This window comes from Anguilla rostrata, chromosome 10 (assembly GCF_018555375.3).
Source record: "Anguilla rostrata isolate EN2019 chromosome 10, ASM1855537v3, whole genome shotgun sequence".
Lineage (NCBI taxonomy): Eukaryota > Metazoa > Chordata > Actinopteri > Anguilliformes > Anguillidae > Anguilla > Anguilla rostrata.
The window spans coordinates 15,877,286-15,903,759 of record NC_057942.1 but is presented as its reverse complement, the minus strand read 5'-3'; the positions used below and the strand labels follow the sequence as shown (position 1 = coordinate 15,903,759).

At 45.6% G+C, this 26,474-nt stretch overlaps 1 protein-coding gene across 5 annotated transcripts; it reads left to right on the top strand.

The window, feature by feature from the left end:
• Positions 1 to 24: 24 nt before the first annotated feature.
• Positions 25 to 24,022, top strand: LOC135265121 (rab-like protein 6). 5 transcript variants are annotated; one of them, XM_064354414.1, is made up of 18 exons: positions 25 to 194; positions 312 to 366; positions 1,778 to 2,321; positions 3,305 to 3,439; positions 6,031 to 6,078; positions 8,166 to 8,195; positions 9,832 to 9,884; positions 10,622 to 10,713; positions 11,968 to 12,108; positions 12,673 to 12,778; positions 13,819 to 13,922; positions 14,139 to 14,533; positions 17,550 to 17,700; positions 18,116 to 18,313; positions 18,456 to 18,711; positions 19,674 to 19,857; positions 20,563 to 20,618; positions 21,014 to 24,022. In XM_064354414.1, exons 3-18 carry the CDS (start codon positions 2,192 to 2,194, stop codon positions 21,209 to 21,211), a joined length of 2,277 nt encoding a protein of 758 aa, XP_064210484.1. In that variant the 5' UTR covers positions 25 to 194; positions 312 to 366; positions 1,778 to 2,191; the 3' UTR covers positions 21,212 to 24,022. The 5 variants fall into 5 exon arrangements, with proteins under 5 accessions (XP_064210484.1, XP_064210485.1, XP_064210483.1 ...); XM_064354415.1 differs by lacking the exon at positions 312 to 366; XM_064354413.1 differs by lacking the exon at positions 25 to 194 and having other exon boundaries at positions 222 to 366.
• The last annotated feature ends 2,452 nt before the right edge of the window (positions 24,023 to 26,474 follow it).

The following is a 26,474-nucleotide window of genomic DNA, read 5'->3' as shown; positions in this document are numbered from 1 at the left end:
AGGATTTGTTTCGGCTTTGCATTGCTTGCTCAGTTAAAGTCTTTAATTACACAGCTACTCACCTCACCTGGTTTATTGGGACAGCATCCTGATTTTAAGGTGAAACAGGCCAGTACATTGAATCTTGTGGTCTGCTAAGTTATATTTTTCAACACAATATTAGAGATGAATTCAGTCCCAAGAAAGCAGGTCCTGTGAGTTCACTGTTTTCAACTAATTGAATTAATCAACTGTGCATTTGGAATGAATAGAAAGTATGTCCTCCATTTAGATCAGTTTATGGGCTACAACAAATGTTTGCTTTGTGGCAGGGGTCTGCAGTTTTTTCCATACTTAAAATCAGCAGCCAATTCAGGCTCAATCCAGGTGAGGCTAAGTGTATAATCAACTTCTTTATAAATTAAGTGCTTAGTAACTATTAAAAAAAATGTATAGGCCCTGTAGTTTCTCTGGGACCAGACCAGGTTGTAGACTCTTGTTTTATGGAATGGGTTTGCAACCCTGGTCCTGTAAAACCAAATAGTCCTGTCAAAAATATGTCAATGCAGATATAATAAATCAGACCTGATCAAATATTTTGCATGATTCATATTTTAAAACCTTGAAGCCTCATGGTCGCACACATTCTACAATTGGAAAGTCAAACTTGCAGTAAACAAGGAAAACGTGTTTAATTTCTATTTTCTTAATTTATAAGCTGTTGTCCTGCATTCTGTTTGTAATAATGAACAGATAAAAACACGCGCAGTCGTTTATACAATAACATCACCCTGCCGCTGGAGGCGCCTGACAAATAAAACAGTTCACTGTAAAATAGATCCTGTGATTAGACAGCGTCTTGATTGAGAACTGTGCCTGAAGAGGAAGCAGGAAAAATGGCTGCTGCAGAAGAATGATGCTCTTTCTCTCTGGGAAGATGGAGAGGAGGTGGTTTTACAGTTAGCCATGTCAGTCTGTTAGGTTTAAAGATGAAGCCGCAGAATGGAACCAGTTGCTATAATCGATGCCGTAGAATACAGCTTTCGGTGTAAGTACGTTGAAAACGAATACGCAAATTATGAGACAGTCTAGCTAGCTAGCAAGTCGAGCTGCCAAAAATCCACGGTATCGTATTGATAGCCCGCTAGCCAGCTAGCTCGTTAGTTCGCTATCCGGTATGCTTTGGCCACGTAGGTGGCTGATTTATTATAAAATTTAGGAGTGAGAGCTGCCGGTAATGGGAAAAAAGCGTCTGGTGATCAAGTTCATAAAGGTGACTTCGTCAGCAATCGGATTCATGTTTGATCTAGGGAATCATTAATATCTAGCGTGTATATTGACAGAAAACAGACGCCACTGTGTCCGCTTAGCTCGCCAGCTGTTTCAACCTTAGCTTAGCTAGCTATGTCCTGATGTGACGGGCAACGGTTCTTGTTGGATGATTCCTGTTCAGGCTACTGTACTGAAAGTTACTTGCTTGTGCATCTCAGATTGGCAGTATTTGTTACACTAACTCGCTGTAGATTTTGAACGTCTAACCCTGTTTTGAAGTAGATGGCTAACAAGCAAGCTATTGATACGATATAAACCATATACCTCGGTATCATCACGTGAATTCACATCGCTGTCTTTGAATACTGCATTTTCGCTTTAAATAATTTCATTTATTTTCATTGACGGCAGGTGTGCAAGCACGTCTAGCTCCTTAGCCGGTATCATATGCAATGAGTGTTAATAATGGATAGCTAAATCATTGCATTAAAATTAACAACATTTTTATGTTTGTTTTTCTCCATAGACGTCGGTAGCTGGACATACACCGTCAAGATTGATTAATTGGTGATCTGACCAAACAAAAATCGACACTGAAGATAAGACATTTTGTTTGTTTCTATTTTAATGTTACTGAATCTAGAATTAGTAAGTGCCGATGGGACACACATTTGGCCTGAAGATATGACAAACATCCAGTACAACAGTTGACTGTTTACCATCCATTTAATTGCCTATGTCTCTGTCCTGTAATAGCACAGCACGGCCTGTGTGCTAGAGCTACATTTTTTTTGTTTTTCTATTATTATTATTTTCATTTGCTTATGGGCATTCTGCTTTTAAAGCATTCAGTCTTGGGTGTCCTTGGGTGAGGTAGTGAGACAGAGATTAGTGCTGCGGACTTTATATTGCATGTAAAGGGGGTTCTACCAGCATCAAGATGTTTTCGGCTCTGAAGAAGCTGGTTGGGTCTGAGCCAGGGCAGGTGAGGGACAAGAACATCCCTGCTGGCCTGCAGTCAATGAACCAGAGTCTGCAGCGACGCTTTGCCAAGGGAGTCCAGTACAACAGTAAGTGCTGGCCTTAGCAATATGGAAAATTAAAATGTGTTTCTATTAAAGTTATGTAACAAGCACCATGTCATACTGTTGATAAAAGCCACCTATTACAGACAATGAAATCTTCTCCCTCAGGATAGGTGCAAATAGTTTTGCTTATTTTTTGATTATTTACTGCAAAGTCTATTCAGAGATTTGAGCAAGATTGTGCCTTTCGAATCATTAGCAGGGAAACTGGCAGTCACAGTGAACCAGCATGGAGTGACATAGGAATAAGACATAAAAAAACATAGCCTAATTTAATTCACCTGCTCACCCCCTTGCCTTGTGGTTTTCACCATGAAAGAGAACAATAGCCCCTAGTACAAATTGCAGGAAGGTTAAGTAATGTCCCTGACACACAGCTCTAATATATCATTGAGATTGTGCGGGGAAGAAGCATGCAGGCCTACTGATTGTGCTTAATGTCGTCAGGTTGAACAGTTGTGTTATTACCCTGTGCCAGTTGTAGCGGGCTGCTTCTGTGTCGGTGGACAAGCTTACCATCCTGAATTGACCCAGGGATTATGTTTCAAACTTGGAGGAGGTATAGGGTGTTTCTTTTTTTAAGTATCTTCTGTAAATGGGGTCATTTTTGCTGTTTTATTGCAGTTGCTCTCAGGATTATCTTACTTTTTGTCTGCTGTATGTAGTCTCATTAGTGTGTGAAAGTGGAAAATGTGCATCATTTGAACACGTCTCTTAATGGTTTTCTTTGGGATGTCCAACAGCATTTGGTAAATTATCCTAGTCCTCCAGTACAGTGTACTCAAAAATGGAAATAACTCTTCTTACATAGTTTAAGCCCATCCAGGTCTTGTCCTAAGTAGGTTAGCATATTACCAAGAGGCGGTTTTCATTGCCTGCTAACTGCTTCATATTAGCAGTGTTATTTCCCTCCCTGGCGCAGCAGTAAAAGGATCCGGATCTATTCTATCTCCTCTTTCCCAACCCAGTGAAGATAGTGATCCGTGGAGACAGGAACACAGGCAAAAGCACGCTGTGGCACCGTCTTCAGGGACACAAGTTTCTGGAGGAGTACATTCCCACCCAGGAGATCCAGGCCACCAGCATCCACTGGAACTACAAAAGTAAGATGGTCAAATCTGCTGTGCCGTACATGTTAATCCTCCTTCACAGTTTCAATTACAGATTCAATACAATTGTATCAAATTCAGTTGTCTTTCCAGCCCCCCTCTTTCACCACCACCCTGCCCCTTTCCCACCATTGTTGCCACCTGCCATTTTACCCTTCAAAATGATTGCTTAGTTTTGTCAGATTTTTGTCCTGATGATTGACAGTTTTTTTTGTTAAAAAGTTAACAAAAAAGTGTGAAATCTGGATGCAACCTCCTAGACCAGCCGAGTAACCTGGGTCAGAATCGCCCACGTTTTGTGACTGTTGTGGAACTGACAGTGGCAGCGAATGTAGCAGCTTTTGTGAATTCTTTGGTACAGGCAAATATTGCTTTGGGAGTCTGAGGGGCATCCTGTTACATCATTGAAGAAGTGTTGACCATTCATCATGGTTGTAGCAGTGCTGTTCAGCTTAATCATTCATGTCAGTTAATTAAATTAATGACTGATTGTGTTGCAAGATATCAACTCTCAGCACTGTTGGGAGCAGGTTTCGGCGGCAAAGTAATCAATTTTTTAAATTAATTGCATCATAGCTGAATATGGTCTTGTGATTGTCTTTTTTCCTGTTCCATGCTGATCCTTCCTTTCACCAGCATGGCTGCTGATCTCTCCTCCCATTGGCCTACCCACCCAAAATCCATTTCTATTCCAACCCCCAACCCCAGCATACAGGCTGTCTATAAGAACTGGACGTATACTGTCCTGGGCTGCCATTACTGTGCTGAATATTTTATGCTGTTAAATCCCCTGTGTGGCCACCTAGTGGTAAAATGAAGCTACTGTTATTACTCTGTGGGAGCCACTCAGCAAGTGAGTGAGAGACCCAGGCATACAAACCTTCGGCTGCCATGAGCCATCAGTGTTTGTCAGGGAAAATCTCATTTCAATAAAGGCAGCAGCATGTTGGTCCCTTCCAAACCTCAATTATTGTCATATCGGTCTAGTCTGTTCTCTCTGACAGAATGCTGGAATAAACTCCTCACATCAGTCAGGAGAGCAGAGTCTTCCGGCATACGGGCTGAAAACTTCTGTTTAAGCTGTATCTTGGCAACAGACTGTTCCCCATGCTATACTCTAAACATTTATTTTAGATTGAATATAGACCTGGACACACTTATTGTACATTTAGCACTATGTCCTCAAATCCAGTGTACTACTTATAGCATAGTATCATGAAACTCCCTCTTGGAAAAACTGTGGCACTTAACATTGTGTTTTTGAGTAATGACACTTGCCGTCAGTTGTGCCGCTAATAAAATTGTGCCATGACAGCCCTTCGCTTTATCTTTTCGTATGCACTTTGCATGTCACTCTGGGTAATGGCATCTGTTTAATGACTATGTTAAAAATGTTGAAATGTCTGCGGATTACAGAGCTCATTTTGCTGCGACTCTTCCGTTATTTCAAGAAGGCCCATAAAATAGAGGAAGGCTTCGCAGTGACAATAGCTGAATCCCTCCGGCGCTTCAAGCTACCGTTCGCTCCGAAGTTGTTGACGCCGCAATGGCGTTTTTTCGCCAGAGTGAATTCCCAAAAAGGCCTGGCAACCCCCGGGGGCCGCTCAGAACAAAGTGCAGCTCTCCTGTTAGATGTTTTTCCCCCAAGGCCTCCTCTGTACTGAACGGCCGTTGTGTTGTCTCCGATATTGTACAGACAGCAGTACCTACCTCTGGCCAAGGGCTTCTTCCTGCCAGTGAAACAAAAAAGAACAAGTCGGGCTTGATTTAAACTCCTGCCGCATTATTTTGGCTTTCCCTTGTGCTTTTAGCCTATGCCGATGAGCCCCCCCCCCCCCACAGAGACGGCTGGAAATATAAATTAAGCCATTTCTTTAATGAGGATGTCTGCAGGAAAGTAGACCGGCGTACCCACGCTGATCCGAAATCTCAACCCTCTCAGATAATTAGTTTGTCCGTACTGTCTTTGCAAAGCGAAATATGCAAGCACGGTTATTTGTGTCTAATTTTAATTGTGTTGATCTGTGCTGCGCTCTTACTGATCTCTTGGAGTAATCAGAGATAACTTGTTCTTTTACGCACCCTTCCTTTTGAACGCACTGTTGTACACTGTTGAGATCTGGGTGGGCAACAAGGTAAATTCTGTGCTCCATAACTCGCATACCCAATAGGTTAGACTATTAGCACTGAAAACTAGATGTGTAGATTGTAGACGTGATAGATACGTTAATAGGTTTTATAGAATAGGAAATAGATTATAGGTTAATGATTGTAGACTCATACACACTTACAGGGACAGAAAGTAAGTATAAATATTTGTTTATTTTTTGGTTCTCCAATTTCTGGTCTTGCTCATAAATATTGATGAGAATTGAAGCCGCTCTGGAGGTAATCATGTTTTGTATCTTTAAAGATGTTTTAATACTACTTCCTGTAATGCATTAGTTCCTTCAGTAGGCTGTGGTTAAACTGTCAGTGGGTTTTGTCTGGGGGTTTGGTTAAGCTCTGAATGATTATGTGTGTGTAAGTGTGGTCATTTGGGTTGTCTGATATTTATCAGTCTCTGTCTCTCTGTTCCTTCACAGCAACGGATGATGTGGTGAAGGTGGAGGTCTGGGACGTGGTGGACAAAGGTGAGTTTTTATCGTCCGCCTGTTATTGAGCTCAGTGTGAGAGAGAATGCGAACTGACCTCTATTAGGGAGCTGATCTGAGAATTGCAAGCGTGAGGATAGGTTGCTTTATGTCCTGATTCACTTTCAGCTGACTTGGAAGATGTGTAATGGTTGAGGTTAGGTTTAGATGTCAGCATTTTTTGCTTTGCTACGGGGTTGCTTCACCCTGTCAGAGCTTAGTTTGAAACTGATGACTCACTCGCTGCACATTATCCCTTACTCGTTGTGTATGTGCCTTCATCCTTGGAATCTGGTGCCCCATTGTTTCCTGATTATATGTTAGTCGCATTATTATTTGAATGAACGTAGAATACAACAATATGCTGTAAGTGTTGTTGAGTCAACTGTTAAAGACAACAATTGACATAACATTTATTTTCACTTGCCAATTCTAAATATTGGCCTGTCTAACATAACTAAAAAGAGAAATGCTCAAATACTCAAATGGTTAAAGGTGCAGTATGTAAGAAACGAGAAAAAGTATAAAGTATAAAACTATAAAAATACAGGGTATTTTACCTTGTTGAAGCAGTGGACTCCGTAAATTAAGTTTGCATATTTTTAGATCAGTCTGAATCATGATTCAAATAGAAATGTCAATAATACGCAGTCCTACTTAAAGGCAAGGGTGTCAAGTGGAGACATCAATCTGATGAAAGCACTTTCAGATTTGGACAGAATGGGGACGAATCACATGACTGCATAAAAATCCTGAGCATCATCAAAATTCAGTAACGGCACATCCTGATGTTTTTGTTTTATTTTCCCCTGAAACTGTAAAGGTGAGACTATGCTCGCCACAACATCAAAGCCAGTGATGGAGGTTTGCTTTTTATTTTGTTTTATTTTATTTTATTTATATTTTTTTGTGTTATTCTTTATTCTTTATTTAGCACATTTTTAAAAGCCAAAAAGGCAATTTACACATACAAAAATTGAATAAAAAGAAAAACATGCAAGGGAAGCCCAAACAGCCCTCAGGAGGAATTCCCTGAATTAACATATAACATTTTAACTTTTAAAAATTTTTCATGAAAAACCTTTTTGAGTTCTGCTAGCAGCTCTACTGTTTCAACAGTATTTCTGAGCAGTGTGCCTTTCCGATGAAGCAGCTGAAGTCATTGGGTTAATGAATGCCTTTTATAGTGTCGGGCTCTAGACCGACACCGTCAAGCCCTGCTCTCTTTCAGCTTCTGTTGATGAGAGGCACTTCCCTTTATTAAAGCTCCTTTTATTGTCTATTCCCATAAGACTTCTGTTCCTGAAAGAGTGAATGTTTATTCATATTTCATTGGCTCCCCGGTGGCACATGCAGCCAAAGCTGTGACTCACCCCGTTGAGAGCACCCCGCTTGCCAGAATCGGGCCCTGACAATGCCAGCGTGGCTGGGAGTGCCATGGGGCGGTGTATGTTTGTCCCTGGCATCGCCCACACAGGGAGGGCTTCTTGCGCAGACTGCAGCCTGGCTGCGCAGTCGGCGCAGCCCTCCAGCACAGCGTCTGCGCGGCCCAGCTAGACGACTGCATAATTTGTAGCCGGCTGCACGCATTTCCATGATTGTTACAAAGAATGATATTTTCTGAAAAATCCTGGGATGATAGCCTCTTGAGGAAAGGCAGGCATGGCCAGTCAGCTAAACCTTTTACAAGGCCCACTGTGCAGGGATTAGGCCGATACCACCTGAAAATGAAACTGGAGCACAAGACCCTTGATTTAAGTACATGAGCCGTGTGCATGTGACAAAGTCCTCGTGCGAGATACTGTGATTAATTAGCTCAAGGTAAAAGCATGTTGTTTTGTACAACTGTATGTGTGTTTGTCTATTTACTTCTGCTGTTCTCACCTTCACATTTTTTATTTATTAATTTAATTTTTATTACTTTTTTTTTTACTGGATTTGAACTGCAGTCCATTCCAGCCTGACACCATTGCGCGTTTGTTTGTCAAGTTGGTGTGATGTGAATTCTTGACGGTGGTTGATATTAATGTTGTTTCTCTTGCTCCCCCCCTCCTCCCCCACCCCCTCCCCCGCCGCGATTCCTTCAGGCCAAAAAACCCCTCTTCCCGAAGGTTTAGGTGAGAGCCTGCTGAGTCTGTAGAGTCTAGGCTGTGCTCTGTTTGTGGTCCCGTGGGCTTGCCTCCTGTGTGCTATTGTGTGAGTGCAAACAAGGGCCGGCCCTTTTTCCGGTGGCTGCCGTGCGACCGAACAAACACGGGGCGAAAGCGCCGGTCGGAAATCCACGGACGCCGCCGGAGCCCGGGAGCTTTGTGTGCAGGCCGCGGCGGAAGGATAGCGAGCGGCGCCGCGGCTCTGTAATACGAGCACCCGGGCCTGTTTTAATGTACCCGACTGTTCTGCGGTCGCCTGCGCGCGCTCGCTGGCTAATGCTATTCATGGGAGATTAGGGCGGAGCTACAATGAGCTGTCAGTCCCCGACACGTCCACGGTCCAGTCAAAAGGTTTTGCTTTCTTAAGCAAACCACTGAGAATGATTGGTTCAAATCACTGGGTCACTGATGGCTAACAGCTATGCGTATCTTCCCTTTATATACATCTCAATTAGGTTGACATACGTATATAGAGTACATTACCTTTTATTATTATCTTCCTTTTTTTTAAATCATAATTTATTCAGTTTAACAAATATAATTAATTGGAGGCCAGAATCCTGTGAGAGACATTTAGAGAGCGATATTAGACGTTTAAATATTAGAGTAGGAGAGCTCATCTCTTTCTCTCGACTCAGCCTTGGCCCCAACGCTCATTAACCTTAGCTCTTATACTAAGTGTTCACTCCAGAGGTGGGTGCACCTGCATTTTCCCAGTGAGCACCTTCCTTAATAATGGGTTTGAATTATTAATATAGCTCCACCTTGCATCCTGGTGGCTGACTCATAAACGCACCGCGCTCGTGTTTACTCACAGTTGTTAAACGTATGTGACGCATACTCTCCAGGAGGCGTACTGCGCCAGAACTTTATCCTGTAAGATTTCTTAAGCTTTGTCGGTTGGGGCTTGAGCAGGAGACGTGGGAGAAACAGTTTTTTGTTAACAGGCGAGTAGGGAGCGTTCTCAACCTCTGGACCAAGACCATAACCAATGCCCCAACGCAGCGATAGGGAAACCGTACAAGGGCCAGTCCCAAGTTAAACCACGACTAATCTTTATCACTAAATATCTTGTGGCATATTACACACGAAACACGATATAACCTTAAGTCCTGGGAAAACAATTAATCTGGCTGTGTCGACCCAACGGTAAACATCCTCCACTTAGACAAGCAAACTTAAGTCCCTTACTCTCCACCCCTGCCAATATTCGTTGAGCGGTCTAGGTCACAATCGATGCCGAACCACTTCAGATGGGTTTAAGAGATTTGTAGTAGTTCAACAGAGCTGCAACCCTAACAAACTGCAACTTACTTTGAGGTCCATGAAAGGCTCTTTACAAACGCAATCCCATTACCATCAGTGTCCTTTGTCATTCATCCACCCTCTTAACACGATGTGACGCGTCTGCTCAAATTAATTTTCACAAGCAAGTTTGTGTGTGAATCTGGAAATGTTAAAATGTGAGTGATAACTATTATTATTTGGTTGTTTTGCGCTTTGGTTTTAACGTGCCTGCTGAGACTGCAACAGGGTGTGACTTTTAACGCCCCGGGTGTTCTAATGGTGAAGTTTTGATTTTCGTTTTTCTGAACGGCTGTAGGTAAAGGTAAAAAGCGAGGGGAGAGCCTGAAGCTGGAGAACGAGCCCCAGGAGGTATGGTGATTTCAGTTTGGTTTCGGGCCCTACGTTGTCCAAACCCATCTTTGTGTCGGTTCTTCACGACTACGACTGTGCCAAAAGCTTTCTGAGAGCTAGGCCTGTCCCTGCGGCATCTACCAGATAGAATTTTAGTCCCTTTGTTGAATCATATTTCATATATCAACAGCTGTGACAGACATGCGACCTTTATTGACCTGGGTATATGTATGCAAAGATATTTGTGTATAAATAAACATGCACGCACACTTGCGAGCACACGTGTATTGTAGGGGTGCAATGCTGCACTGAAATCTTGGTTCGGTACGTGCCCTAGTTTCGACTTCATGGCTCGGTACATTTTCGGTCCAGCAGAAAAAAAATTCATAGATTGGGATACATAAAATTGCTTCTCATTTATTCAGAAAATGTGGCTAACTAGCCATTATTTGTTGCTGAACAAAATAAACTCAAAACACTTAAGTTTTGACTTTAAATTGAGCACTAATTTGTTGTACACTTATACACTTTGTTGTACATCGCTCTGGATAAGAGCGTCTGTCAAATGCCTGTAATGTAATGTAATGTAACAAAAAAATGTTCTGCCCGTGCTTTAAAGCAAGACTGTAATTCTTCGGATTGCAGCCAGTGGCACACTGAAACTCCCGCTCCGAGCGGTTCCATACGAATATGTGTACTGTTACTCCCCTAATGTGTACATGTACATATATACAGTGTTTCTCCTCTGCCCGCAGTCTGAAGGTGAGATGGCTCTGGATGCCCAGTTCCTTGACGTTTATAAGAACTGCAACGGCGTGATCCTGATGTTCGACATCACCAAGCAGTGGTGAGAGTTCTGTAGCCGTGGCACCGGAACCTCTTCTCTTCCTGTTATGTGCGTCCGTAACCGGACCCCGGCGTAACACGCAGCTGGGCCTGCACCGGCGTTGCCGTGTAAACAGGATTCACAGATGATTTACAGTAAATTTCCATAATGCGCAAACAAGCTTCGGCATGTCAGCTCAAGGACACTGTAAGTGCGTATGTCCTGCAATGGTTTCAACGTTTGATTATCCGAAATCCAGTTTTGCATGCGTTTTGCGGCTGATTTTAACCCTTTAAGCACCTCGTCAAATAAAAATCCTTCAAGGCTAAACGGATCAAATATTTCACTTTTTTTTGTAGCCCCTAGAATAAAACTGTTGCAAAATATGTGAACATAGTTGGTGTTTTATACCAACTCGAAGCTTATCAATTTTGTATTTGTCAAGTGTTAGGGGGTCAGATCTTTGTGCAGACTTTCTATTGAACAGGACTGTTGAAGAATGCAACTGTATAAATGCGCTTTAAAACATGCAAATCAAATCTGTATCAGGGGTGGAATGCATAGCATTTCGAGACATTCCTGGTTGTACTAGAAGCAGTTGAGGGTGTTTAGTGGAAACTTATTTTTAACTGTATGCTAACCAGTTTGTGGAAAACCCTGGATGTATCAAACTGCTGTACAGTGGGAGCACTGTTTGTTCTGCGGACTGTATAATTTATCTTTTGTAAATGTCTTCTGTAAATAAATAATAAATAAATCCATTTTATTTATATAATACCTTTCAAGCACAGATCACAAAGTGCTTTCCAGAACAGATAAAAGAATGAAGTATAAAATTACAACACGTGGGAACAATAAAAGCAGCGTTAATGAGAAGGACGAACGGCAGATAAAATTGCAATATGCGAGAAGGCAATGATAAAAAACAAAGAATGAAACAAGGGGAAGAAATAAGCACAGTTAAAGTAAGACACAGTAAAAAGGATGATAAAACCGTAACGTTATAACCCAGTGATTAAAAAGGGGGGAAAGCACAGAATAGCTGTCAGTTGTTACAGAAGGCAGATTTTTTTAAAACTAAAACGTTTTTAGGCTAGTTTTAAGAGCAGAGAGCGTATCAGCAGACCTAATATTGTAAAGAACTGTACTGTATACCTCCACAATATATAGTGTGACAGCATTTTAATTGGACGAGAGAAGTAGGTTGGGGTTTCCCAAAACATGACCTTGGTGTGATGTCATTGTTTTTATAACTGACCAAGGCTTCCTTCGCAGGACCTTCAACTACATCCTGCGGGAGCTGCCCAAGGTGCCCACCCACGTGCCCGTGTGCGTGCTCGGCAACCACCGGGACATGGGCGAGCACCGCGTCATCCTCCCCGACGACATCCACGAGTTCATCTCGGGCCTCAACAGGTAGGGGGCGCCGTTCCATCTTCGCGCGCCCTCGTGACTCGGGTGGTTGCGTTCAGCAGGACCAGTTCTCCGTATTTGCCCGCTCTGATGCCCCTCAACACCACACCGTCTGAACGGGGCCGTCTCGGCCTCTGGGTACACCGAAAGCCCGTCCACCTAGTGGTGGAATTTAGTAATAGCCTGATAAATGAAGCTTCATGAATGTATTCCCATCCTCACAATGCATACGGGCTGGGCCCTATAGTGGCAGGTTCTATCCACCATATCATTAGCCAACTGCCTCCCCCCCCCCGAGCTTTAGGTGGATTTATATTGGTTGGGGTTCCTTGTTTCACTGCCGCATTAGGTCCATCCATCAAAGGAGTGGATACCCTAAGACTGCTATTCCTCTGTGAAAGATATGCCTCTGCTCAAGCTCCTTCCTGTATTGCTGTGTGGTCTTCACAGTGTAAAATGGTCATCTGCTCATAGACGTGTGCACCGTAACCCCCTCTGATTCCAAAAGAGGAAACAAAGGGTGCCGAAATCAGTGTAACCGTGCTATGTTTTTTCCCCCATTTTCAGACCTATGGGTTCATCCTACATCCACTATGCCGAATCTTCCATGAAGAACGGTTTCGGCCTGAAGTATTTGCACAGGTTCTTCAACATTCCGTTTCTGCAGCTGCAGGTCAGTCCCGCCTCCGCTTGCCTCGGCCTCTCGCGTCTCGCGCCCCCAGTCGTTTGCTCCGCCCCCACAGCGGCTGGGACGGCCTCCTCCTCCTCTACCACGCAAGAACGAGAAACGGAACGGTCGAAAGCGACCGATGTGGCTTTGTGCGAGCGTGTCTATTTTTACAGGCCACCGGGGACTGCTTCTGAGCACCTGCATCGTTCATGCAGAATGCTCTAAGCAAGCGCGCTGCACTTCAAGCTCACTGTGTCAGGCCGCATCTCAGCCACGCCTGCAAAGATCTTTAAGTATGTAGCCTTACTGTCAGCCCTCGTGAGTGTATTGTTCAACCCTCAGGCCTGACAGATTGATTTGTCCCTTTTTACGCATCATCAGAGGGTATGCAGATATGTTCAAACTGATTGTCAGTTATGATATGATGTTGGAAACTGTGTGTGTATGTATGACTGATTTGGAGAGGAACTTTTACAATTTTTTTTTTTTTTTTCTAAATTAACCCAAATTCAGTGGAACTTGTAGTCCAAGGCTGATGTGTAAACATGAACATGGGTTTATACTCCGGGTATGTTGAAAACGTTTTGAACGATGTCATGAACGTACCCAGGTTGCCCTCTATTTTTGAACGTCTGTGATGTGCTTGAAGAATTTGATTAATTACCTATCATCTGTCACTTCAGAATTATTTTGTTTCAAGGGCCCGCGTGGGTTTTTTTCAGGTTTTGTGGCCCTGTCGGCATATTTTTCCCCTTCTTGTGGTCACGTGAACTGACTGAACACAGCACCTCTTTCAGACTTCCTTCATTATTGATAGCATACAGGAAGACGGAGCTGACACATTATCCGCTAGTGTTGTATTGGCTAGCTGAGCTTACTTCTCAGCGACAGCATGTCCAATGGAAATGATGTCATAATGGTCCAGCCCCGCCCTGATGAGGTTGCACTGGGTTGCTTGTTTCATGCATCAGTCTTGGCCTCTGTTTGTTTTGCTGTCTGTGAGGTGACACTAATAGCTCCTAACACTGCACCCCTATCTGCAGAGGGAAACGTTGCTGCGGCAGCTGGAGACCAACCAGCTGGACATCGACGCCACCCTGGAGGAGCTGACTGTGCAGCAGGAGACAGAGGACCAGAACTACGACATGTACGCTTCACACAGACGCACGCATGCTCACGTACAGGCACGCAGACACGCACACACGCTCATACAGAAACACAGGCGCGCACACACAAACACCGACACGCACAGACACAGACACATACACCTACACGCACAGCTGCAACGGAAATGTGCAAGAGAGTTGCTTTGAGAGACAAAGGCTTTTCATTTTGGTGTTTGACAAATGTTTATTTTTTTCAGCTTCTTGGAGATGATGGAAGCCCGCAGTAAAGGCTATGGTTCCCCAGGCCCGGCCAACGGACAGAGCCCGTCCTCGGGGTCCCAGTCCCCCATCGTGCCCCCCAGCGGCGCCTCCACGGGCAGCTCCAGTCCCGGCACCCCGCAGCCCCCGATCCCCTCCCAGGTTCTGCAGTCCCCTTCGCCCTCTCCCTCCCCTCCTCCCCCCCTCGCTCCTCCCGTGGCTGCGGCGCCCCCTGCTGCTGAAACACAGCCCCCGTCGCAGGCGCCTGAGAGTCCCGCTCCTTCCCCCACGCCGCCGGTCGCCGCGGCGACAGCAGCCCCGCCCCCAAAACGTGGCATCATCTCCCGGCTCTTCGGGATGGGCTCCGCCCCCGAAGTTCCGGCTGCTAAGCCTGGTGAGTCCACTCTGTCTGTCTGTCTGTCTGTCTTTCTGTCTGTCTGTCTGTCATTGGAATTTAGGAAAAACTACTAGATTGCACATCAGCTTCTAGGTGAAGCTGTGTTCTTGTACTCTGAAGGCAGAGAACTACTCGAGTTTCTTGAGTAAATATTTCAATGAACGATAAGAAAATATCTTGCCTGTGTACTGTGGGTGGTGATGGATGGATGGAGGTGTCTGCTAAATGCAGTTCAGTTCAGGTCCTTGCCGGTGCTCATATAAGCTCTACCCCACGGTTTGAGTTTCTCCTGGTGGGTGGAGTGTAATTTACACCACCGGTGTCTTGTTATTCCGATTGGTCGTGTCTCTGTCTATGATACATATAGTGTGACACATGCAGTACTGGATGAATGACAGCGCCCCTGTATCGCCCTTCTGGCGAACCTGAGGACGTGTACACAGCAGAATCACGCACCCCTCCTTCCGGGTCCCCACAAAGACATTTTCACGGCACGATCTGTGTGTCGAGCCCCGAGGAGAAGCTTTTTAGAAATGTCCAACCTCATGAATGGGTAAAGTGTAACGTGTGATCTCATGGCCACAGCGGGTGGGAGCATACCAGATAAATTCTCCAGCATTTTCCCTGCAGGAGTGACATCAGATTACAAGACGAGCAGTTGGCTGTAGCATTTTGACTCGGGGATGTGTGCTGAAATTTGAAGAAAGTTCTCTCCCAGTTATTTCTGTCTGTTGTTCAAAATCTGACTTTGAACAGCTTCCAACTGGAGCTATTTTTGCCCGATACCAACTGATTTTTTTTCTTCTTCCAGTTCATGATTGTCATAAACGATTAATAATTGTTGCGAGGTGATAGACTGAAAAACGCTTTCAGTCCTAATTGCGTGAGACAAGGATGCAGACTGTTCAGCGTGCGGTATTTAAACAAAGCTCCAGCTGTACATAAACAAATATGATGAGTATTATTTTAATTTGACGACTCTGGAAGAGATGCAGTAAAAATACAGTTGGAAGGCCATGATTGCCCCCCCAAGCTTAAAATCAACCTGACCTTTCAGATATCTAAAAGACCAGTTAGAGTGTAAGAGCAGTGTGTGTTGGTAAGTAATTTTTAATGACTGTGGCCCTCTGGCAGGGCGATAGGGGGACAGTGGGTGAGCTCAGTGAGAGTGGCGGGGTGGGGGTGGGGGTGGGGGTGGGGGTGGGGGTGGTGGTGCTGCACGCACTGAATACTGATGGAGTTGGGAGGGGGTGCAGCTCAGGCCTGCTATGGGGACGGTGAGCCGGCCAGTACTGCTGCAATGCAGGTCCCCGCATGGACAGCCTGCGTGCTCGCAAGCACACACACGCACACGCACACACACACACACACACACACACACACACACACACACACACACACACACACACACACACACATACGCACACACAGACACACGCACACACAGACACACACGCACACACACATACGCAGACGCGCACACACGCAGACACACGCACATATGCACACAGACACACGCACACACATGCACACACATGCACACAAACACACACACACATACACACACGGACACACATGCACACACACACATGCGTGCGCTCACACACGCACACACACACACACGCACACGCACGCACACATGCATACATGTATGCAAACGTACATAAATACTGTACAAACGCACGTGCGCACACAGCCGTGCTCGGTCTGTGATCGAGGAGGACACGGTGCTCTTTCTTTTTTTCTTGTCCGTTTCACGTTTGGCTGTGCAGGGCCTCCGATCTCATTGGTCACACTCGGCTTGCCTCTGAATGAGAGCCCAGCCTGAGCTCACGTCAGGCACGCTAAGAGCTTTCACAGAGCGTCCGTCGGCAAGCCAAGAGCTTTCACAGAGCGTCCGTCGGCACGCCAAGAGCTTTCACAGAGCGTCCGTCGGCACGCCAAGAGCTTTCACAGAGCGTCCGTCGGCACGCCAAGAGCTTCACAGAGCGTCCGTCGGCACGCCGCTCGAGAGCTGGTGACGCGGGCTAAACGCCGCCGTCCGTGCGAGGAATCCAGTCTCGTGCTTTTGAGCACCGGAGCGGCGGAGTCGGAAAAGTCACATGACGCTCGAGAGTGTAGCGGCGAGGAGGAGACCGCGTGGAGGTCGCTAAGCCGCGCAGCGCTGCTTTGGCCACCACACGCCTCAAACTGCAGTTTTTCAAGCTGCCAGCAGGTGGCATGTTAGAGCATACTTGGCTAAAGCTTCACCCGTTCAGAAGCTGAAATTGTTTCTGATTGCTTCAGGCCTCAGTTTGTGGCTTTATTTATTTAAGAGTGTGACACTTATGTTCGGTGTATCATGACTAAAGTCAAAAGCATTCTGACAGCTGCAAACTTCATTGAGAAGCAAAGTTTACTGGAAAGACAGCCCCAGCATGCTTTTTCTTTTCTTTTCTTTTTTTGTTAAAGGTATTTTATGGTTGAGGAGTGCCATCCGTTATATTCACAGACACATGGTCCGGTTTTCTTTAAAGCAGACCTGTTTTCCTGCGGAGGCTCAGTTGCTTATTCTGCACATGCCAGTGTCTGACAGCTCCTCATAGATGAGGTGGGAGTGAACCGTCTTGTTCCATACAGTGTCTTTGCTGGATTGGACACATTGACGTGGGCAGTAATGACACACAGTTCAGAGTCTCCCTCTAGCTTCTTTGAGGACAGAAGGAGCAGTCCCTAGTTTTACAATAAGGGACACACCATACTTTCAGTACAGTTGTAACTCTCTTCCTAAAGGACTTGCATTAAAATGTTTTTTATGGCACTTATGTATGACTGTATTTATAACAGCCTCATGTTTTACAGCTTATTCGTTGTTTCATCATGTGTTTGCTAGGTTTGTATCAGTGCTGGTGATTGTGTATCTTTGTGTATATTATGCAATACGCCATAGGTGGCTGTGGATGCACACCTGGGTAATCCACTAAACGAGTAACTCTAATGTCAGAGTGAGACTAGCGCTGCTTTCTCCTCGCAGACCCTCCCCCCGCCACGGCCCCGCCCGCGGTGCAGAGCGTGGATGACTTCGTGCCGGACGAGGGCCTGGACCGCAGCTTCCTGGAGGACAGCCTGCCCGGGAAAGGCAAGGAGAAGCCGCGGACCGCGGCGGCGGCGGCGGACAGCGATAGGTAACGCGAGGACGGCGTGCATTCTCTTTACGTTTTATACATATTTTTACCGCTGTACGTCCTTGCCTGTTGTCAGCACATCTCTTCCATTATGTAGGCAATGCAGCGCTGTCATTTGACTCATGTATGAACTATGACTTGTGAAGCATTCCAGTCCAAGCGATTTGTGAATAAAATGCCTCTTACGGTTCCTGCGTTAAAGGGGGAGAAGGAGAAAGGCATTTGGAAATGGTGTTTTTAAGGATGAGTGCCTCCTATTGTCCCACTTAAATAGAGCCCTAATGAGTCCATGATAGTCATGGGTGTGCCTTACCAATGGCTTAACGATTCATAAGACATTTCAGTCTTTGGTGTGTGTGATGGCTAAGGTGAACTCCCTCTGCCCCCTCTCTCTCTCCCTCTCCCTTTCCCTCAGCGATGGAGAAGGCAGAGGAGGTAACCCCATGGTGGCGGGTTTCCAGGACGACCTGGACCCCGACGACAGGGAGCTAGCCCAAGCCCTGCCCCAAGGGCCGGTCCCCAGCAAAGACATCACGTTGTCTAGCGACGAGGGGGAGGGGCTGGGAGATCTGGCTCCGCCCACGAGTCGGAACAGCGGACCGGACAGCAAAAGGTAGGCGTGGTTGTCCGGACCTGCCGAAGCTGAGAATCAGGCACTGTCGAGTCCTTTTGCTTTAAGTGAGCAATTTTCATATCGGGGTGATTTATTTGAAGTGGTACTTCCTAATGCTGTAATGCGGTGGTTTCTTGTTTAGTTCTGACCTCGTCGCGGAAACCCAGGCCAACCCAGCTGAAAAGCTCACCAGCAGCCTGAAACCCGAGGTCACGGCCCTCGCCCCCGCCCCAGCCGCGACTCAGCCCGCGCAGCACGGCCGAAAGAAAGGGGTCGCCGCCGGGGCGGATTCCTCGGACACCGACCCAGAGGCCCCCGTCGCCAAGCAAATGCTGTCCTTCGTCATGGACGACCCCGATTTTGACAGCGAAGAGTCGGACAGCCAGAAGATCAAGAAGGTACAACCCGTCGTCTCCTCTGTGTCTACAGGGACGATTGGAGAATAAACCCCACAGGGGAGCCACAACGAGCTGCCAATCACAGCTTGCTTGGACCAATCATAATGCTTTTCTTTGCACTGTAAAGCACTCTGATTGGTTTGATTGAGTGGTTTGAGAAACCACACTCTCTTGTAACTAGCTTCCAGACTCCTGTACTCGAGTGCATTAGCTGCCTCTTCGTTACAGTAGACACCAGTTCTACCTACTGTGAACAATATTCATATTAAGTACAGAAGGGAACACACATTATTGCACATATCCACAAGAATTGATGAGTGGCATCTCAGTGATTTACTCTGAACTGTAATGAACAGGAAAGTGGTGGGAGAGCAAGCATCCAATGCTCTCACTACAAAGCCAAACATTGAAACTGCAGACCACACTTTTCAGGCCACACTTTTTTCAAACGACAGGTGGCCTGGATTGAACCTGATTTGTCCTTAACTTTTGAGTCTTCATAAAAACGCTAGCAGACCGCTTGACTTTTCAGCAATGCCTTTCTCTAGGGAGAGCTGAAAAGGCAGCACAGCCATTAAGTGCTGATGGTCCTCGAGCACTGGAGTCTTTTGTGGAATATTACTTCATTGGATGGTCTCCAAGTTGACATTTTTGTGCAAGGGCAGAGTTGTAGTCCTCCCGCAGAGTCCCCAGATGCTAGTAGACTTTATGACATGGGGCGTGCAGCGTGTGCTGGCCAGATATGGTTTCCCAACAACTTATTCAATGTTTGTACTTTTTTTTTTGTGTACACTGGACATCAATAATATCTGTCTTTGAAGCTTGAGTCCCAACTCCTTGCTTGATAATTATGTAATTAAACCAGACCTGACAGAGCAGAGCTCTGTTTGGGATCTGGTTCGGGACGTCCAGTGTGAGTGAAAGCAAGGTGTGACCCCCCCCCCTCCCCTTCCTCTTCTCAGGACGCGTTCCCCGTGCTGGACGACCTGTCCGACCTGACCGACGAGGAGCAGAAACCCGCCGCCATCCCCGAGCCTCTGAAGCCCACCGTCCTCTCCTTCAAGGGCAAGAACGACGCGGACCTGTTCGGCCTGGGGATCCCGGAGGGCGCGGCCAAGGTCAAGGACAGCAGCGAGGAGCAGGAAGGCAAGTGCCCCCCCCTCTTCATCCCTCCACTCTTCCCACGTTTCAACCCCAGACGCTCTGGAAAGGGAGGATGCAGTTTCATGGTTTCTTGGTTTTAGCCGGAATTATATTTTTGGGCTGGGGTGAGGAACCCAGTTCACAATTGGTCGTGTCCTTTTTAGGGATTTCATTCCAGCTTCCTCTTAATTATTTTATTAGCCCATATATTTTCTTGATAGGACAATTTTTTTTCCAAGGTCATGAACGACAACTGTAGATTGGTCTTTAATGGGGACAGGTCAATGAGTCCCCAAGTGTGGGTGGATGCAGGTAATTGGCTAATCCAGCCAATATAATTGGTGGAAATATAAAAACAGGAAAGCCTTCAACCCTCCAAGAACTGGATTTTCATTTATTTCTGCTGCAGGGCAGTGGTTATGTTGGCTTAAATGGCTACCACCATTTGGAGTCCCATCTACATTAGGTCATTATTCATCAGAAGCAATTAGCCATTGATTTATTAGCAAAGCAGATCTCTGGAAATGGAGAGGATCTTCCTCCCTCTCCATAATTTACATTAAAAGTATGAACATGTGTAAATCTGTGCGAAACGTAAGCCTCTCATTACGTTTTTATGGTTTTATAGTGCAGCTGCTCACAGTTCAGTAATTAGCTTGGCAGCGTTAAATATGCGAAAAGCCGTTAAATCAGGTTTTTTATTCGCAGATAAAGAAAGCAAACACTCCAAGGACAAGAAGAAAAAGAAGAAGAAAAGTAAAGAGGTATGTTTCTGAGTAGTTAAAAAATTTTTTTTAAGAAAAACTATTATAGCCCATTAATGTGGTTATGCCATAATAGTGTTACTGGTGAGGTTAACTAAGATTGGTAAAGCTTTCAACATAAGGACATTGGACCTCATAATTTTTTTCTCTTTTGTCGTATTTGATAATACTTTCCAGTGATGCCAGTGATAGTTTCTGTAAGTTATTTGATTAGAAGACGCCTTTATCTAGCATTCCTTCCTACTTTCAGTTTACACGTTTGCATGTGCACTGCTGACCATTTTTAACTGAAGAAATACAGTATGTGTTTTTGAAGGGTACAACAGCCGTGCCATTACCTGGAGTTAGAACTGAGAACCTGCTCGTTAACTACTAAACCACACTGATCTCCCCAGGAGGAAGACAAAAGCAGCAAAAAGCGATACAAACACAAGAAGAAAGAGAAGGAGGAGGCTGGAACGGGGGACGAGAAGGAGAAGAAGAAGAAGAAGGCAAAGGCCAAGAAGCCCGGGGACTTGGACGACCTGGAGGCCTTCTTGGCGGGAGGGGAGGGGTCGGCGAAGAGAGAGGGCGGAGACTACGAGGAGCTTTAGAGCGCCATTCGTCCCCGTCGGCGGTCGGCACGTCCATTTTATCGGCTGGGCTTCCATGCACATTCGGCCTCAGCCAATCATTGAGGTTTTTCTTGCTTTGGGTCATCTCCATCCCTCCTCACTCATTGGTGCCTATCCCCCCCCCCCCATTCCCCCCTGCCCACCATCCATTTTAAGTGATTTTATTTAACACGGATGCTGCTGATGTCGCACTCAATTACCATAGAAGAAAAGGACGTTCGTTTACTCGCTGGGCAGCACAAACTGTGCATCACTAAAAGACGGAAGAGGACCAGCAACGTGCCCGCAACCTTTACTTTTTTTATCACTGTTCTTAAACTGGGGTTCTCCATGCTTTTGTCATTTCCTGTTAAGGACTTGCCCCAGCCAGAATGTTTTTGCCTCTGAACTTCTTGTGTCAGGTGTAAGGTCTGTGTGAGAGCATGCTGCCATGAGTCTTTTTAGCTGAACATTGTCTGTTACTGTACATACACATTTAATTGTGAATACGATTTAGATATCCGCAGACACTTAAGATATTTTTTTTAAAAGAGGAAGAGAACAATCGCTTTCAGATGGTCAAATGTCCAAAATAACGGTTCCAGAAGTCGCACGCCTAGTTTTTTATTTTTATTTTTTCAATGACTGACCAAAAGGCAACGGTTTGGATTAAATTCACAGCACTTAGTAAAAGGCTGTTTTAACTAAGATGGGTGGGTGGGGGGGGAGGCAGGATTAATCCCCAGTTTACAACCACGCAAACCACCAAAACAATACTGCTGCATTTCAGTGGTTATCTGTAAATGCCTTATAGGAAGCTTGCCTTTTTACACAAAACTCACTGAGCCACACCGCTCTCCTCCCACACTGCAAGTGTTCTTACCGCACGCGAGCAGAAACGAACGGAGAAGAGCGGCAGCGTCCGCCTAAAGGATTCGGCCTCGGTACCGCTGTCGTTGGCGAGCGTTCGTCTCTCTCGTCTGAACAGGAAGCCGCCGCGGACCTGGGGCTGTAGGGACAGGTGTTCCGAGGGGACACCTGCAGGGGGCGGTAGCGCGCGCTCGCGCGGACGGCCGTAATTACTCTCGTTCTGAGCTGCTGGAACACTAAGCGTTACCGTGACGTCGCGTCTTTTTTTTCCAGGGTCGTTTCTGTGCAATTGAGCTTCTGACCTGCTCGTCTTTCTTAAAGTTTGACAGACCAAAATGAGTCTCGACTGGCACTCCGGAAGGCAGCTCCTAATTGTTTTTGCGATGTTTGTTTTTATTTTATTTGATATTTCTTCACATGCGTTTCCTGCGTTGTGTGGCGATTCACAGATAGGTTTTTCCTTGATGTGCACAGGGCCAGGCTTGTGTTACTTCACACGTGCACTATGTGTAGATCACGGCTGTCGCAATGAGGCGGTTAAGCGGCCAATCGGACGAGGTGTGACAATTTGCAGGGAGATGAGAATACAGCCGCTTAGCTCTTCTGAACTTAACATCACTGTCGGACTAACCGTGGCTTCTCAGAAGATGGCTGCTGTAGGAATTGTGCTGTTGTACAATGGCTGGCTTAAAGAGCAGCGAGCAAGTATAGCACTGTGTTACGGTTGCAGAAGAAGTCTAGGCGGCGTCCCCCCAGACAAAACCAGCTCAGCTGGCCGATATAAATAAGTCCCACAACCATTAGAGTTGTACTGGTGGGAGTTCTGCCACTGCCAGCTTGAACAGGTCTGTGTATCACATCTCAAGCCCTATGTGTGTAAAGGGCCAGCTGTGAAACTGCACTAAACGGGGCTCCTTCCCTCCATTGTCTCTTCACTGGATGACATCACTGGCTTCTCTGAGCTCCACAGGGACAGAATGGAGCTACGGAGGCTCTGGCGCACCACTGCTCCTTTGCACTAAGGGACTACCGGAGGACGCCTGTCGCCATGGAAGCAGTCTGCCGAAAGACCGCCGATAACCGCACGTGCGCCCGCGCCTCATCTGCATCTTCACTGTGATGTCACTTCCTCTCAGAAGGCAACGAAATTCAGCGTCTTTTCCTTGACCTTTTTTTTTTTATTTTTATTTTTTTATCTTCGCGCTCCCAGTTAGTTGGGAAAGTTTGATTGATCGTTGATTTTTCTCTCTCTTTTTGGCTAACTTATTAGTGTTTGTTTTTAAAATGCGTTTCCTGTGGATAGATCTAGTGCGCTCCGGAGGCACATGAACAAATGAGCTGTGGTTTTGAAAGTGCAGCGTGTGAAACGACGTCACAGAGCATGCTTTTACGCTATAAAACCCGCCCAAATGGCATTCAGGAATTAATAACTGGCTTCGCGGAATACGGACAATTTCTCCAAAGCATTAATAATCTACAAACAGGCCGTCATTGCTCTGCGAATGCCTGCTAGTTATTTTTCATTGGTTTGATGCCCAAATACTTCAGAACCCACGTAACTTAAGAAAAAAATTAAAATTAAAAAATGTTTTTGGTATCCCATTTGTCCGTCCTGTTCATTGGATATCTGTAAAATGTGTTCCATGTTGTTTATTTAATCTTTAAATAATAAAGAGAATACAATTTTAACTCCGAGACGATGCATTTGAAAATCAATTGCTATACAGTCATGTACCTGCTCAAAAGGCGATACTGTAATTAAAAGGTACTGGGGAGCTGGATATTTCAACATGCTTTTTAGGATGGAACCAGCAACATGATATTAAATACAATAAGATGAATTTAAGAAATAATATGCTTTTTTTTCTCTCATGGATGCTTCCCTTACCACCCTGTGAAACTGTGTTCGGTTTGTCAAATAAATGCAACCATTGTTCTTAATTGCTATGTGTCGGTCTCTCTCTCTCTCTCTCGCTCCTGTCCGTGCTTGCCCGAAACGAACCCCTTTCAGCTCGAGCTCCCGACGGCTACGTGCCTATTTTTAACAGAGCTTTGTGTCTGTCTGTAGTCTTAGGCATTTGTCAGGTGTTCTATTTTAAGCTTATGGCAAGAGACTGAAATTAGTTATAGCATGATGCGTAGGTTGAACTGTGATTAAATGTAGTCTTTTTGCAAATAAAATGCATATTTAAGCATCCTCACACTGAAATGAAATACTAAGATGACAAAGGGGGGGCAAGACCACAGAAGGCTGTGAGTAGGGGTGTTTATTTTGTGTAGGATTTTGTCTAATCTCCGTGAAAGTCTCAAATGTGCTTATGCACTTTTTTTTGCATAATTCTGCAACACTCATGCAGCACTAGTGAGGCCTCTACCTCATGTTATTTAAAGAACCATTGCGGTGATTCAATTTCACATTAAAATGCACTGTGTTCCCTTTCTGACTTCACTCTCTGTTACAGAAGAATCTGCAGGTACTCTAGGGCTCTGAATAATCTTGACATAATTTAATGTTTACATTCAGCATACCTAAAACAGCTGGTCTCTGTACTGCTTGTCTGGTTGTCTAACCTTTCTCAAAAGATGTAAACTGTTGTTTGGCCACTAAGGGGTGTTGTAGTACTATCTCAAGGATCATGAGCATTTCACTTTGTGATTGGTTAGTGAGTTTAAAACTCATTGCACGTCACATTACAACCAGTGCAAGCTAGCCTGGGGGCAAACTAAATCATTTCAGAAAGACGTTCCCAGGGGCACAGGTCCTGGAACCTGGATGTGTATTTATCGATATGAACAGACTGGATGGGCGTTGGAATTTTTAGAGTGAATAAATCCGCGGGTAATGTGTTGAAGCAAAACGGGAAAAGGAAATCCCTGTGCGCAAACTCAAGGCCACCCTTGTCTGCAGAATGCACCGTAACAGAGTCAGTCTTTTTAGTTTGCGTCAGTCTACTTCACAAATTCCGTAACACACCAGTATGATTCATATCTGAAAGCAGAAGTCGTCAAAACTACCAATCGGCGTGTCTTTGTGAAATATCCAACATATCTGCTAAGTGGGCTTTGAATATGGAAGCCCTTTTTTGAGAGCATGTGAAAAAATGTGATGGCATTAATTACAGGTTTCATATCTGTATCTTTTGTTGGGTGTTCTTGCCCATGTTGTTTAATCTGCCTGCATTGCATTCTCATTCAGTGTGATGTTCACAGTCTATTTTCTAATAAAATGTATCCTTTGGGCTCTGGAGAAGTGCTGAGGAAAACCTCCCTAACTGGTATCAATATTTCATCAAAGTGAATCCCTTCGGCCCATCGCTAATTAGCAGCATCATTGTTGCTATTGGCCCGGATGCACTCGAGGACATGTGCTTTGTATTCTCCAGATTATTCCAGACATTGACTCCGAAACATTGTAGTGAGTCAACAGATATCGCTTCTCTTTGCGAATGTATTCAGATGCAGTGATGAGTGTGGATCCTACCGGACTCTCAAGTAACGTATCCACCGGAGACGCGTCCGATGGTCTGTAATGAAACCACAGTGCTGCCATCTATGGACGGGAGGCCACCAGAGCAATGCAATATTGGTCATGGCACTGCCCACCGCCCAGGCAGGGATGGTTTTGAGTGCCATCAGTTGGATGCCACTGGACTGAACCGCCACTATGCAGTAACGATTCCTCCATTGGATCGCCTGCTCCCCGCCTGCATCTGCCAGGTGTGTAGGACGTGATGTCATCCCGGTGAACAGCTGCACGGTTCAGCTGACGCTGTGCATTACAGAGGATGCTGGTCTGCTCTCTTCTGAATTTCACTGCATCAGTGAGACAGGGTTACCATTACCACTATCTGCACAAGCGTGGACAGCATTAAAAAAATGCTAGGAAAGTAATGGGAATACTTGATGAAGAGCTTCCAAATTCTGCCATCTCTAGGCATTGGGCGGAGCAACTCGGCTTTGTCACCAGTTGATTGGCCAGCGATTTATGAGGTACTGCATAGGCAGCCAGTTCTGGGTTTGTGTGCCTCTGGAGTGAAGTGGGAGACCTTTACTCTCAGTGAAGAGGAAGAATCTGACAGCTGCTTCAAACAGGAACGAGACCCACCTAAAACTTTAATGAGCCCTGTACAGTTCTTCTCCTTTAATGAATATTTATTGCTAGTCATATTACATAACTGTAACCACTCAACTGATAGCCAGCTATGCCCTCCCACGACGACCACTCATGTATCTGTGGGAAGATCCGATGGTAGAATGACCTCACCTTGGAGACGCGGTGTGGGGTATCGTTTAATGAACAGGGCTTGTTATCCTGGAGCTTGCCGGTTCCATTCCCAGGAGTGGCCTTGCCATTCGCACCTTAAGCGAGATGCCTCACCTGAATTTTCTCAGA

Excerpts from the sequence above, each read along its gene's own strand:
- LOC135265121 (XM_064354415.1), top strand. The coding sequence starts at position 2,192 with ATGTTTTCGGCTCTGAAGAAGCTGGTTGGGTCTGAGCCAGGGCAGGTG. Across the intron at positions 3,440-6,030 it reads CATCCACTGGAACTACAAAA|CAACGGATGATGTGGTGAAG; the intron begins GTAAGATGGTCA and ends GTTCCTTCACAG. Across the intron at positions 20,619-21,013 it reads AGAAGAAGAAAAGTAAAGAG|GAGGAAGACAAAAGCAGCAA; the intron begins GTATGTTTCTGA and ends TGATCTCCCCAG.